We start from the raw sequence: 15,623 nt of genomic DNA on the forward strand, positions 1-15,623 counted from the left end.
AAAATCATCAGTTGTTGTAGAATTTGCAATGACATTATTTATGCTGTGATAGTGGTTTCGAAAACTCAAAGGGTCTAATTTTTCTGGGAATTTATTCAATATGTGCCACAAACAATATTGATGCACTGTTTGAGACAAAACCTGTGTAATAGCTTTTGTCATAGCAGGATCCTGATTAGTGATGATAATATTTGGTGCACCTTTAGACATGACTTCTAATAACTTTGTAAGTAACCAAACAAAAGACTCAATTTTCTCATCACCAAGAAACCTGCAACCAAAAAGAATTATCTGATGATGATGATTAACTCCTACAAATAGTGTCAAAATCAAACCATATTTATTGGTGTTATAAGTCATATCAAATACAATTGTATCACCAAATACACTGTATGCCCTTCTTGATACATGATTTGCCCAAAAGTACTTACTAAATTTGTTATCTGAATCAGTCTCATAATCAAAGGAAAAAGCTGAATTCTTCTCTTGCTCGGTTGTAAAAAACTCGATCAGTGTTTTAACATCAATTCCCTTTTGTTCATCCCTTAGATTTCTTTCAAAGTTTCTAATATCAATTTTTGTGCAACCTACTCGTTCAGGGCCTCCATACTCTATCTCTAATAAACGCATTTGTTGACAAGTTGGTACATTGACCTCTGAAAACTATTTTGTCAATGCTTTTTTGGCTGCCGAAACACTACAATGTGAGTGTAGCAAATGCACCTTTGATGGAGTCGAGAGCAGATGATTATGGGCTTCTATGAAGTTACAGACAAACTAATCCGGTTCCATCTGTTTCTTGACAAATGCAATATTTGCTTTACAGCTCGTTCTAACTGTGTCATGTGTTCTTTCTCTTGTTAGTTGATGAGGGTTTGGATGCTTATTGTGTCACATTAAATCTGTATGTCCTTCTTTAAATCATACAATTTGTTTCCAGGTCATTTCATTTGTCATTTTATTTTTCCTGTCCGTGCTATTCCTTGAACTAAATTCGGCTTCTCGTGCGTATTGGTTATAGAACGAATATGCATCCTCTAGAGATGAGAATTCCATTCCAATTTTTGGCTTTCGATCATCTGTAACTTGGGGAATGAATTCCTAATCATCAACTATATGTTCTTCCATTTCTAGGCGCCCTCGCATTATATTTGACAATAGATAAATAAATAAAACTGCTAAGTTATACACCTTGCATTGTTTCTATAGGACTTTCAACTTAGAATTTTCTTATTATTTCAATTTACAGAGCACATTCTCATATAAACAAGGATATATCAATATTAGAGCAGAAAAATGTAGCACTGTTCAGGAAAAAAAAACTAGCCATAAAGTTCGAAAATTTAGTAAGAGAAACCATGAATTATAATGTATAGTTTCATTTTCATCGATGGACACATGCAAAATCATAGCAAACAAAGTACCGGGATGGAGAGCTCGCGACTGGGAGGGAGAGATCGCAGCGGCAGGAGAGGGCTCGCAACTAGGAGGGAGGGCTCGCAGCTGCAGGGAGGGAGAGCTTGCAATGGTAGGACAGAGCTCGCAGCGACAGGAGAGACCTCGCGGCTAGAAGGGAGAGCTCGCGGCGGTAGGAGAGGGAGAGCTCGTCGCGGTGCTTCTACTAGGGTTGCGATGCGATTTTGGAGGGAGAGATCACAACGGCAGGAGAGGGCTCGCGGCTGGGAGGAAGAGCTCGCTGCGGTGGGAGAGGGAGAGGGAGAGGGAGGGAGAGCTCGTAGTGGCAGGAGAGAGCTTGCAGCGAGAGGAGAGACCTCGCGGTGACGCTTCTGCTAGGGTTGCAATGCGATTTTTCCCCCTTTACACAACTTAACTCGTTTGTTTGTCGCGGATGACGTGGAATCGCCATGACTCGTTCACCGCATGCAGCCGCAACAAACAAATCGCAGCGTGTATATATATATATATATATATAGGACAAAAATTAAAAGGGCGTTTATCATTTGCGTTTTCGTCGTATAGGCACCTTTTTTCTAAGAAAAAAAAAATCAAATGAGTCCCTTTCGGCAATCCCTTTTAAAGTGACCTGGCTAAAATACTTTTATATTATTTGATCATTAAACCGTGTAAAAGTTAGCAATTGTAGAAGCTAACATAGCTTCTATAAATACATTATCTGATCATTCAGTCGTGTAAAAGCTAATTGTAGAAGTTAGCAATGTGTAAAAACTAACAACTAGCTTTTGCATGTAGAAGTTTGCATCTAGCTTCTACACATTGTAGAAGCTATTATCTAGCTTCTTCTACAATGTGTAGATGCTAGATGAAGCTAGCATCTAGATTCTACAACATGTAGAAGTTAGCATCTAGCTCTATAATATGCAGAAGCTAGTATCTAGCTTTTACAATGATGATTTTATATCATTTTTATTTTTTAAGTAATAACTTGATTAAAATAATATTTTAATGAGGAGACTAAACAATAAGGACTACATGATACTTGTTATATTTTAATGAATATAATTTAATCATAATTAAACGTGTAAAAATTAATATGTAATTTTTACAACGTAAGATAATTACTGACTTTCTATACATTGCAAAAGTTATCTGATAACTTCTACATATTATAGAAGTAAGCTGATAACTTCTACAATAATGCTGATTCAAGGAAGATTTTTGGAATAATGGACACTTAAATTTTTTAGAAGAATACTCATTTGACTTTGGTTTTTAGAAAAATAGGAGGTCCGTATGAGGAAAACGTCAATGATGGTGGCCTTTTCAATTTTTGCCCAAATATTTTCTCTTTATATTTTAACTACTAATACCTTTATTATTATTATCATTAAACTCCTCATATTTTTATAGGTAATATTAAAATATTTTTATAGTTTATTATTATCATTTTTACAATTATATTTTCATAATTATTGATTTATTTTTTATACGAGTGAGGTATAATAGCAACCGGGTGTTGTAAAAAAATATTTTAATAATATTTGTAGAGATATAAGAGAGGAAAAGGGACGTGTTAAGAAAATAGTTAAAGTATCGGTGGTATAATGAAATTTTCTCTTAGGATCTGGAAGCCCAACGGAGCTCGATCTCTTGTCCTGGTCTCTTCTCTCATTTGTATATCAAATTATAGTTGTAATTCAGTCATAATTAATTACGATCTTCTTTAAATTTACATTTTCATTTCCATTTAGGTCTTGAATTGGGACAGACGACTGAAGGTCGCCAACAATGGGCAAGACACCCCTTGCTCCGCGCTCGGTAACCCGTCCACCGTCGATGGTCTCAAGTCACCTACCCAACCTAAACTATAGCCTCAATAGGAAAGTGAAGTAAGGGGAGATCACAATAAATTATAATCGGATTTTAACCGTGATCCGATGTGCAAATGGGAAAAGAGACTTGCAAGAGGAGACCCGAGATTATAGACCAAGAGATCCGAATGTAATGCACACGGATTGCATTATTAGTGTCTCCACGAGATGCTGGTCAGAGAGTGATAAACTTGTTATAATGGAGTAAGAGATCAATTTTTTATAGACGTAAGATATCAGGAAAAAAAAACTCCTTCCACCTCTAGTTAATTTGACGGTCGATTATAAATTAATCTTATAATTTATTTTTCTTCCTATAATATGGGAAGAGACTATACAAAATGCTTAAAATGTGTATAAGTTGACATCATAATCTATTTTTTTATATATAATTTAGAAACGGATTGTACCGAACGTCGGATAAGCACAATTTTACTACAACAGCAGATCGTCTTATCACTGAATGTGGCCATATGTGAGAAATGTTATTTGTCACGAGATATCTACCGTTTGACCTAGCCATCTAGGTACGATCTATTTATAGATTTTTTTTTTAAATGGAATGTGCAATGATAATAAAGCTGCTGAATTTCTGGACGGTAAGCGTAAGTTTTGACTTACCCCAACGGCTAGAGAAAAACTTGCCGAACTGATCCTCCTTGTCTGGTTCGTCAACTATTTTTTTAATTTAACGAATTCACCCTAATCCCAAGGTCCGCTCTTTCTCCCTACTCCGATCCTTGCTCTGGATTTTCGAGTAGTTAACGTTAAGGGTGGTCGGCAGCCTGGCAGGATCTGTGGTTTCCTCAAAGCCCATCTCCCTCTCGAAGGCCGCGGTGGTGTGCTCCCGCTTCGCCGCCAACCAGAACGCTGCCCACCCAGAGCTGCCACTTTCGTCCACCGAGCCGCCACCGCGTTTGATGAGCTCGTTCTCTTCCACCGCGAAATATGCACCGCTCGCAGACGCCCTGAGCTCGAGAAGTCGTTGATAGAGGATGATCTCGTCCGGAAGCTGAGTCGGATGAGACAGGTCGCGCTGTCCTCGAGGTTGACGGAAGGTCGTTGCGAAGCTTGGTCGATCTGGCACCCACCGGAAGGGTTTACACGAGCGGATGACAGGAGGTGATGACGGAGATGATGAAGTAAGGACCTTGCGCACACTCAGACAAGTCGCCTCTGCATTAGAGACCAAGAATCAGGGAAAAAGTCTCCGAGTCAGGCCCTCCGACGCTCAAGTCAGGTATTTTTTTCCAGAAGCACAGTGAAAGAACGAAAAGTAAAAGACAAGTGCGAAAAGACGAGTGAGCGTACCTGCGTAAGGACGCAGCCTCTCATTTTATATTACTGTGGGTGTTTCTGAAGTCTGACGAGTGTCAGGGAATGTCGGGTGTCAAGCTTTATCTGGCGATGATTGATACGGAACATCCTCTTATAGGTCGAAGGGAGAATCGGGAGGGCAACGAGCCCTAGACCGTTAGCATATTCCTTGACATGCTGTGATTATTCTCTGAAGGGTGGTTACGATTCCCTTGTTTAATTGTCGTGTAGTGTGCGGCCTCTCAAGCCCATTATCCCTAGGTTGGGTCTTCGTACTTGCCTACCCTGACCTGTGGGCTAAGACCTGTAGCTAACCTATATTTGTCGCTTCGTAAATCCAGATCTGTACATCCAGCCCGATCCTGCATGTCTTATCTTGTGAACTCCTGACCTGCCTTACCGTCTTATCTTGTGAACTCCTGACCTGCCTTACCTTCTATCGTGACTTGTCTGCCTTAGTCTGGTTCCGCTTATCCTGAATCCCGACCTGTACGCCTTATTCATGTTCCGTCTGTCCCGACATGTATGCCTTAGTATGATTCCGCTTATCCCAACCTGTACACCTTAGTTTGTGTTTCCTGACCTGTACGTCCTGATTCATATATCCTTCGTGTATACATTCCAATTCGTATATCCTGATATGTGATTCCTGACTTGTAATTTTTGGTTTGCATATTCCGACCTACACGCTCGACTCCCTGTGTTCTGTGTCGCAAGACTATAAGTCCCGACCTATGATCTTGTCCTGTAATTCTTGGTTTGCATGGTTTGCATATCCCGATCTACACGCTTAGCTCCCTGTGTTCTGTGCCGCAAGGCTATAAGTCCCGACCTGTGATCCTGTCCTGTAATTCTTGGTTTGCATAGTTTGCATATCCCGACCTACACGCTTGGCTCCCTATGTTCTATGCCGCAAGGCTATAAGTCTCGTCCCCGATCTTGTCCTGTAATCCTTGGTTTACATATTCTGACTTGTACACTTTAGTCTGATTATCCTGTTTTGCCAGTCTATAAATCCTGCTTTGTAATCCTTGGTACGCATATTCCGACCTGTACGCGTTGGTCCCTGTGCCGCAAGACTATAAGTCCTGACCTGTGGTCTTGGCTTGTAATCCTTGGTTTGCACATCCCGACCTATACGCGTAGGTTCATGTGCCCAGAACTGGGCCCGACCAAGACCATCCTGCAACCTGACCCTTTGAACGTCACGTAGGCTGGACTTTTGACTTTCACGTAGGCCGGACTCCTGACCACCATGTAGGCTTGATTTCTGACCGCCACGCGAGCTTGACTTTTGATTACCTCGTGGGCTTAACTTCTGACCGTCCCGAGGACTTGACTTCTGACCACGTTATCTCTCCGACCCCATCATCATGCGCCGTATCAGAGGAGAAAGACGAGGACGGGCGGAAGAAAAGGACAAGGAGCAGATATAAAGCTGAAGCCGGCGATGATAAGACCTAGAGAGCGCAGTCCAACGGAGACATCGGGAAAACTCCAATTTTGGCGAATGGGAACGCAGATCTTAGAGGATTCGAAGCTGAACATGGAAGCTACGGAGAGAAGAGTAATAAAAAGAGGAAAAGTGCGAAGAATTTGACAAGCTCCAGAAATTTCGTGGCAAATGGCCAGCATTACGAAGCTGCAGTGAAGTTAGCAGAGAACGAGAATACAGGGAAGAAGAAGAAAATGATGGTTGAAACTGAGAAAATGAGCAATCTTGACCCAAAAAAGAGAACCAAAACCTGCATTGGAAGAAGAAAGGAACAAGAAGAAGAAAGATAAGGAGAAACATAAAAGGGATCCAAAAGAAGTCGTTCTGGAAATCTCAGATAAAAGGCAGAGAAACAATTTGGGCATCGAAGAAGAAATTGGGGGAGCAAAGGATCAAAAGGAGCAGATCATGAAGAAAAAGAAGAAACATTAACAGGATGTGTTATGGCCACACTGCATCAAAGAGTGGATTCTGAAACTTCACATTGGAATTTTCAAGCTTCAAAGGTAGCATCTAATTGACAATAGAATAACTTGCAAATTTACTTAGCAATATTGCCTTGAATATGACTTGTTTGGTGGAATTTACTGTCAGAAAAAATTCCACTGGATTTGTCACTTATTGAAACTCTTTGATTGCTCCTTCTTGAAATGCGTCAAATGCAGTAATAGATCGAAGAATGAGGGTTAATGTTCCACAACATTCTCCACATACCAGTTGTAGGTATCCGCCAGTCCTTGGCGGAGGGGGATCTTCGCCTCCCACCCCATTGCGGCCAGCTTCGAGCTGTCCATGAGCTTCCTCGGCGTACCGTCGGGCTTAGTCTTGTCCCACACGAGCTCTCCCTTAAATCCGACCACCTCTTTCACCAGCTCCGCTAACTCTTTTATGGTCACCTCCTTCCCGCTCCCAACATTGACGTGCTCCAAGCCGGAGTACCGGTCCATGAGGAAGACCACTGCATCAGCAAGATCATCGACGTGGAGGAACTCGCGCAAGGGCGAGCCGGTGCCCCAGACGACCACTTCCTTGTCACCCGCGACCTTGGCGTTGTGGAAGCGCCGGATCAGGGCCGGGAGGACGTGGGAGTTCTCCGGGTGGAAGTTGTCCTGGGGGCCGTAAAGGTTGGTGGGCATGGAGGAGATGGCGTCGAGGCCGTGCTGGATGCGATAGGCCTGGCACATCTTGATGCCGGCGATCTTGGCGATGGCGTACCACTCGTTGGTCGGCTCGAGCGGGCCGGATAGAAGGGCGGACTCCGGGATGGGCTGGGGGGCGTGCTTAGGGTAGATGCAGGAGGATCCAAGAAAGAGGAGCTTGCGGACGGCGCCGCCAGCGCAGCGGAGGGCGGCGTCAATGATGTTGGTCTGGATCTGGAGGTTGACGGCGATGAAGTCGGCGGGGTAGGAGGAATTCGCGTGGATGCCGCCGACCTTTGCCGCCGCGACGATGACGTAGCGGGGGCGCTCCGCTGCGAAGAAAGCCTCGACGTCGGCTTGGCGGGTGAGGTCGAGATCGGTGTGGGTGCATAGAAGGAGGTTGGTGAAGCCGAGCGCCACTAGCTTGCGGTGGATGGCGGATCCGACCAGACCTCTTTGGCCAGCGACGAACACCTTCGCCGCGGTGTCGGAGAGGAAAGAGGGGATCACCTCCGCGGCATCCGCTGATTCCGCACCCATGACAGCGAGGCAGGGAGGGGTAAACAAGAGGAAATCCCTGAAGTCTGGCGGCGTGGGTAACGGGGGGAAGAATCGAGCAGCGGTTCGGAATTTAACAAAGGGTGAGACTTGAGGGTAGGGGAAGGTCATGTGAGCGGCACGTGATCCGAAGAGATTGCGTAATAAATTTAGAAATAAAAAAATGACCCTGGAGAATTCTCACGCTACGAGGCGAAGACTAATTAAGATAAAAAAATAAAAATAAAAATAAAAAGTTAAGAATATCTTTAACAACTCTATTAGGTGATCAATTTGGTCGCGCTCATCTAGATGGGTCAATATATGGAAAATATGAATCGAAAGAAGCGGAGATGAAAAGATTTAATCGTGAATTATTAATTTTACATTAAAAGTTTCTTGATTTTATTATTAATTTAAATTATGATATATGTATTAACGTTGTAAATATATGTATGAGGAGATATTCTCTCACGCGTGGGTTCGTAAGTGATCCTGTTCAAACCAGGAGTCAACGGACACTGGGCACGCGCCGCTCCCTGCTGGATCCTCGAGTGCTCCGGCGAACCTGCAGCATAAACCGAGCCAGGAGGGGTGTCCCGGCGACGGCCCTCCGACGCTCAAGTCAGGCGAGGAATAACAAAAAGGTGGCCTCAAGATGAAGACTTGCGTACCTCCGGTGAAGAAATGGAGACCTTATATAGACCTCTCGAAGGAGCCTGGGCGCGCCAATCAAAGCAATCACCTGCTTTCGACCATGCCCAGGTAAGGGTCTGTCAGAAGGATCATGTCCAGGTATGGGTCTGTCAGAAAGACGCCCATAAGGCCATACCGCCACTGTATCAACCTCTCCATGATGTGACGGCGAGATTCTCCATCGTACACTCTTGTGTACGGCGTAATCATCAAACATACCCTTGCTGACACCCCATATCCTGAGCCGAACGAATAGACCGCTCGGCTAACCTTCATACCCTCGCCCTTAGCCTGGCCGAACGGACCACCCACTCGGACCTTCGGTCCCAGCCGGGCAGACGCCCCGATCGGCCATTCGGTTCTCCTGCCTTGGCGTCGGAAACCCCGGTCCATGACTGGGTTATCTTTGGTTCCGCTCGGACCTACTCAGCTGCTCGGCGCGGCCATTAACTGCTTAGTCCTCAAGCTGAGACCCTTCAGGAAGTGGATCCCCCATTCTTACCGCCGGATCAATTGCCTCCCCTTCAAGTCTAGTCGAAGGAGGCAGTGAGTCCGACTGACTGGACTATGTGTCCGAGCGGGCGGTCGCCGCCTTACCATTGCTTATAATATCCCTTGAGTCGTTCGGCCCTTATGCCAAACTTAGCCGCTCGGCTCTTCGTTTTGGTTGTCTTGTCGCTCAACGTGGATGCTTGCTTGTCTAAATCTTCTCGAAAATCACGCAAATCCTCTTCATTAAGCTGAAGCAGGCGCGGTATGGGCGCCTTAATTGCGCCTGGTGACAGAGCGCCACGTGGCTCCTCTTGCGTGGCGATGATGATCCGTACGATGGGACGCCGATTGCTTTGAAATGGACGGTCAGATGATGACCTCGTCTCCCGTGACCTGCATCCGACGGCGGAGGCCGACCGACCTCAGCCGTATAAAGCCTCCGTCTCCTTCCTTCGCCGCCTATTTGCTTGCGCGTTGCCTTCTGCCTCTTCCTCTGCCGTGACCTCCGACGATCCAGTTCTTGTTTTTCGGCGGCTACCATCTCACCGGTGATCCTTTCCGTCCGTTTCCTTCTCAGTGAGTCTTCTCCCTTCGTTTACAAGGTCTTCCCAACTTGTTTTGCCTCCTTTGCTCCCCTTCCTTCGAATTCTTGCTATCTTTTTGCTTCTTCGAGATGGCAAGCTCCTCCGAACCCGTTGTTGGTGTTCATGGCCCTTGGTACTTGACCATGGAGAGTCGATTTGATGAGGAGGGTGCTCGGCGCCTTGTTCGGACGTATGGGATTCCCGATAACTATGAAATAGTTGTAGCCGACCCGACTGACCGGCCCCATGACCCCCCCGATCGGCACCATTTGTTTTTTTCTAGACCAATTCCAGGGCAGCCTTAGATTTCCTACCCATCCCTTTATTTTAGAGGTTTGTAACTATTTTCGCATCCCGCTCGGCCAACTTGTGCCGAATTCCTTTAGGCTGCTGAGCGGGGTGGTCGTCCTCTTCAAGCTGCACAGTATCCCTCTTGACCCCAAAATATTCCACTTCTTCTTCTACCCCAAACAATCCGAGCCGGACACTTTTATTTTCCAAAGTAGAATAGGCTTTAAATTTTTTGATAATATGTCGACCTCCAACAAACACTGGAAGGAGTTTTTCTTCTATATCCGACTTCCCGAGCGGCCAGCATTCCGAACCAAATGGCAGACCGCTGTGCCGACTCAACTGGAGCTCGGCAAGTTCAGAAGCAATCCAGCCTATCTTCATGCGGCGAACTGGTTGTCCGGTCAGCGATACAAGATCGACCAGTTGCTGCTCAAGGGGGTGTTGTATATTTTCGGATTGTCTCCCGTTCGGGCAAATCTCCCCTTCCGCATGAGTAAGGATTCTTTACTCTCTTAGTCTTTTTTGTCTAATTGATTTTAATTTCTTTTACTGCAGCTGAAGTCATGTGGCGCTCCAAGGCTACCGCTCATTTGAAATTAAAGTCCGTGGAAATTGAAGCGGCCACCAAAAAAGAGCTCGCCGAGAGGGGTCTCATCCCCAGCCGCCCGGCAGATGCAGGAGAGGGGGGGCGCAGTCCGCCCCTGAAACAGAAGCTGTCCCATCCGCTTCAACGGAGGTTGAGGCGGATCCTGTTTCCTCAGCCCCCGCCGAGCTGGTCGGGGATCCACCATTGGAGGTTCGGCGAAAACGTCGAAGAGACTCCAGCCTTCCGCCGACCCAAGAGGGGGAACCACAGGCGCCGATCGGCTTAACTTCGCATGCTCGCACGCCATCACAGATCGGGACCCCTGTGGCTTCGCCCACCGCACAGCCCTCCGGCTCTCCTACCCGGACTCGTCGTCGCCTGCGACGGTTGGGCGAAACTTTCACCATAGGAGAGTCCTCGGGCCAGGCGGCTACAGCTGAAGAAGTGCCGGCCGGCTACCCGACCATCAAGACTACCCTCCGATTCCCATCGGAGGAATATTTACTGTCCGCCGATCGACCATCGAGCCCCGTTCACGAAATAATCTTGACGGGTCCGCTCGCCAAGCTTTTTGAGGACGCGCAGATTCAAGTGGCCCTCATGACGCCCAAGCAACTCGGCGACAACAACATGCAGCAGGCCACTCAGGTAAATTCATTTTTCTTCCTGTGCCATGCTACTGTTTGGTTCCTGATTTCGTTATTTCCTTTACAGCGCTGGGCTGAGCAAATCGCCACTAGCCATCGGCTAGCCGAGTTGGAGGAGCTCCTGGAAAAACTTCAAGTGTCGGGGGGTCCCACGGCCGAGCGGGAGAAACAAGCCCTCGAGGCCGAACAGAAGAAGGTCGCCGACCTAGCTACAGAGGTGGCTCGACTTGAAGGCCTGGTGAAGACACACGACGCAGACGTGAAGCGTGCCAGCAGTCGGAAGAAGCGGGCGATTGCTGATCTGGACAAGATGAAAGTCGAAGTCCGAACCCTAGATCAGCAGTCTAAGAATCTGGAAGCCCAATTAGCTGCCGAACGGGATGGGCGCTCCGCTGAACGCACCAAATCGGAGGTGGACCAGAAAGTACTTCAGGATTCACTGATTGCCTCCCGGGCGGCGTTCAGACAATATAAGGAGGGAGAGCCGAGTCGCCTGGCAGCAGCGCGCCAAGAATACCTCCGCTCGGAACGGTTCGGCGCAATATTCGGCGGCAACGTTTCCTCAACTTTCGCCGAGGCGGTCAAGGTCACCATGGCGTATTTGAAGAAGGGTGGTCACCTTCCCGAGGGAATGCATATTCCCGCCTCCGACCTGGCGGCCATGATTGATGATATCCCGGACGCCTTCTTTAATTTTGAAGATCCGGAGTGAGGCGAGTTCTTTCAAGTGCTTTCTGTATTTCATCCGCTCGGCGGATGCAACATTTTTTGTACGTGCCGTTCGGCCTCCTTATGTTCCTTTGCTTGTATTTGTTTGCCCTTCATTGTCTCCTTTTAGTGTGTTGCTGCTTATTCGTAGAATCAGTTGGACTCCCCATGTTTCCTACTAAACGACTGATCAGGTTAATCGGTAGACTCGTTTTCCTCGAAATCGTTTAACGCTTGGCTACACTGTTTGCATCCAGCGAATGCGAAGTATTGGCAAACCGATGGCCAATCGGACCTAATTAATTTAGTACTTGCGAACGCTCGTTATTTAGCGTCCTTAGTTCCGTCCAGGTTCACAGTCGCGAGTTCGGATCGGCGCGGCTCTCGATTTTTAACGACGGTGCTCGTCGGCGCGGATGTTTATAGCCGATTGGCGCGGCTCTCGATTTTTAACGACGGTGCTCGTCGGCGCGGATGTTTATAGCCGATCGGCGCGGCTCTCGATTTTTAACGACGGTGCTCGTCGGCGCGGATGTTTATAGCCGATCGGCGCGGCTCTACGGTTTAACGTCTGGGCTAGACGGCCTTCAAGGCTAACTCCTTACCAGGTCAAGCGACCTTGGCCTTCATAACTTATCCCGTGCTCGAACAAATTTTATGCCTATCTGACCGGCACGGGTCATTTGCTTACGAATCTAAATGCATACGCCGTTCAGCGGAGAATGCTCCATGTGTTTTCATCTTTTTGCTCCCTAGCTTGGAGAACGTACTCCTGGCCGAACGACTTAGGGTCTGCTTCGTCGAGCATTTTGGCTAGGATAATATACCTCCGTCCGAATGGTACGGGGCCTTCAATTTTCGAGCGCTTGGCTCGACCCATTTACCTCCGGCCGAGCGGCTCGGGGCCTTCGTTCTTTTGTTGGCGGTGCCTTATTTGTTCTTTTGATTTTTCGTTTCTGCATTTCAAGTATTCAGTCGAAAAAAGTACACAAGATGATTTACATAGGCACACCTTTCACCCTGCCTGGTAAGGCTGGAGGTGGTTCGCGCTCCACGGCCTATCTAGCTGCCGACCTTCCTCATCCTCCAAATAATACGCACCCGAGCGGAGCTTCTCGATGATTTTGAAGGGACCTGCCCACGGAGCTTCAAGCTTGCCGACGTCACCAACCGGCTTGACTTTCTTCCAGACAAGATCGCCAGCCTGGAATGATCTGGGAATGACACGCCGGTTGTAGTTTTGCTTCATCCGCTGACGGTACGCCATCAGCAGGACGGATGCCTTGGCCCGCTCCTCGTCAATCAAATCCAGCTCCACATTCCTCCGATCGGCGTTGCCTTCATCATACAATTGGACCCGGACGGACTCAACGCCGACTTCTACCGGAATGACTGCCTCGCCGCCGTACACCAAATGGAAAGGCGTAACGCCCGTTCCTTCCTTTGGAGCCGTTCGGATGGCCCACAAGACGCACGGTACCTCTTCTGGCCAGCTTCCTCCGAGATTGTCGAGCCGAGTGCGTAGAATGCGAAGGATTTCCCGATTGGTCACTTCGGCTTGACCTTTGCTCTGAGGATAAGCCACGGACGTGAAGTGTTGCTCAATCCCATAGCTCTTGCACCAATCCTCTAACATCTTCCTTGTGAACTGCCGCCCGTTGTCGGACACTAGTCGGCGAGGGATGCCGAACCGACAAATGATGTGTTGCCAGATGAATTTTTTAATTATTTGTTCAGTGATCTTTGCTAGCGGTTCGGCCTCCACCCACTTGGAGAAATAGTCTACCGCCACTAGTAAGAATTTCCTCTGCCCGGCCGCCATCGGAAATGGACCGACAATATCCATTCCCCATTGGTCGAACGGGCATGAAACGCTTGACGCCTTCATTTCTTCGGCCGGTCGGTGGGAGAAGTTGTGATACTTCTGGCATGAAAGGCAGGTAGATACTGTCCGAGCGGCATCTATTTGTAAGGTTGGCCAAAAGTATCCGGCCAAGAGGATCTTCTTGGCCAACGAGCGCCCGCCCGGATGACCACCGCATGATCCTTGATGTACTTTCTGGAGGATGTAAGCTGAGTCCTCCGAGCTTACACATTTCAGCAACGGGCGCGAGAAAGCTTTCTTGTAAAGCTGATCTCCGATGAGTGTAAACCGACCGGCTCTTCTTCTGAGGAGCCGGGCTGCATACTCATCGGAGGGTGCGGTGCCCGAACGGAGAAATTCTATAATAGGTGCCCTCCAGTCACTTGGAAACGTGAGGCCTTGCATCCGATCGACGTGCGCCACCAGCAGTACTTTTTCTATTGGTTGTTGAATAGCAACTGGCGTTATTGAACTCGCGAGTTTGGCTAACTCGTCTGCTGCCTGGTTCTCCGTTCGGGGGATCTTCTGTATAAGAACCTCTCGGAAAGTAGCTTTGAGTTTTTCAAAGGCCTCAGCGTAGAGTTTAAGCCGAACGCTGTTGATTTCAAAGGTGCCGGCAAGTTGCTGAGCGGCCAACTGTGAATCCGAATAAAGTGTCACCCGACCGGCTCCCACATGCCGGGCTGCCTGCAATCCGGCTATGAGGGCCTCATACTCTGCTTCGTTGTTGGTAGCTTTGTAATCCAGCCGGACGGATAGGTGCACCTTCTCTTCTTCAGGTGAGATCAGCAATATTCTCATCCCACTTCCGAGTCGAGCGGAGGACCCATCCATATATATTCTCCACATAGCTTCCAGCTCTGGCCTTTGCACTTCGGTCACAAAATCAGCCAAGGATTGCGCTTTAATCGCCGAGCGGGGCTGATATTGGATGTCAAACTCACTGAGTTCTGCCGTCCACTTGATGAGCCGTCCGGACGCTTCTGGATTCAACAGTACTCTTCCTAGTGGACTGTTCGTCCGGACAATGATAGTGTGAGCCAAGAAATATGGTCGAAGGCGCCGAGCGGCTAGAACCAAAGCAAAGGCCAACTTCTCGAGCCCGGTGTAACGAGATTTAGCATCTTTTAAAATATGGCTCAGAAAATACACCGGCTGCTCCTACAGCATGTCTTGTATAGGCAGGTTGAAGACAGGCGCCGAGCCTACAGCATGCTCGGTTGAAGACAGGTAAACATAAAGTGACTCACCCCCGACCGGCTTGGGTAGTATAGGCAGGGAATTAAGATACGTCTTCAATTCTTCGAACGCCCGGTCGCACTCCTCGTCCCAGTGAAATTTAGTAGCCTTGCGCAAAATTTTGAAGAAAGGGAGGCTCCGGTCGGCAGTTTTACAGATGAATCTGGACAATGCGGTTATCCGACCGGTCAGCCGCTGTACTTCCCTTGTATTTCTTGGAGGCGTCATGTCTTGTACCCCAAGAAGCGCCCACCTTTTGCTCCGAACAGGCACTTCTGGGGATTTAGTTTGACTCCGTATTTGCGTAGCGTTCGGAAGGTTTCTTCCATGTCCTTGAAGAGATCGGCCGCTCGGATGGATTTGATAAGAATGTCGTCCACATAGACTTCCAGATTCCGCCCGATCTGCTCCCTGAACACTTTGTTCATCAAACGCTGATAGGTGGCCCCGGCGTTCTTCAATCCGAATGGCATCACATTATAGCAGTATGTGCCGTCAGCCGTTACGAAGCTTACTTTTTCTTGATCTTCCCGGGCGAGCGACACTTGATGATATCCTTAGTAGGCGTCAAGCATGCAAATTAATTCGCAGCCGGCCGTAGAGTCCACCAGCTGATCTATCCGGGGCAGGGGATAAAAATCTTTGGGGCATGTTTTGTTTAAGTCCCGAAAGTCGATGCAGACTCTCCACTTGCCGCCCGGCTTGGAGACTAATACTACGTTAGCCAACCAGCTC

The 15,623-nt window shown here is 47.8% G+C and overlaps 1 protein-coding gene across 1 annotated transcript; it reads right to left on the reverse strand.

The window, feature by feature from the left end:
• Window positions 1-6,551: 6,551 nt before the first annotated feature.
• On the reverse strand, window positions 6,552-7,913 carry LOC122017911 (probable GDP-L-fucose synthase 1). The gene has a single exon (XM_042575626.1). The coding sequence runs from the start codon at window positions 7,908-7,910 to the stop codon at window positions 6,789-6,791; it is 1,122 nt and encodes a 373-aa protein (XP_042431560.1). The 5' UTR covers window positions 7,911-7,913; the 3' UTR covers window positions 6,552-6,788.
• Window positions 7,914-15,623: the final 7,710 nt, after the last annotated feature.

This window comes from Zingiber officinale, chromosome 8B, assembly GCF_018446385.1.
Source record: "Zingiber officinale cultivar Zhangliang chromosome 8B, Zo_v1.1, whole genome shotgun sequence".
NCBI classification, from domain to species: domain Eukaryota; kingdom Viridiplantae; phylum Streptophyta; class Magnoliopsida; order Zingiberales; family Zingiberaceae; genus Zingiber; species Zingiber officinale.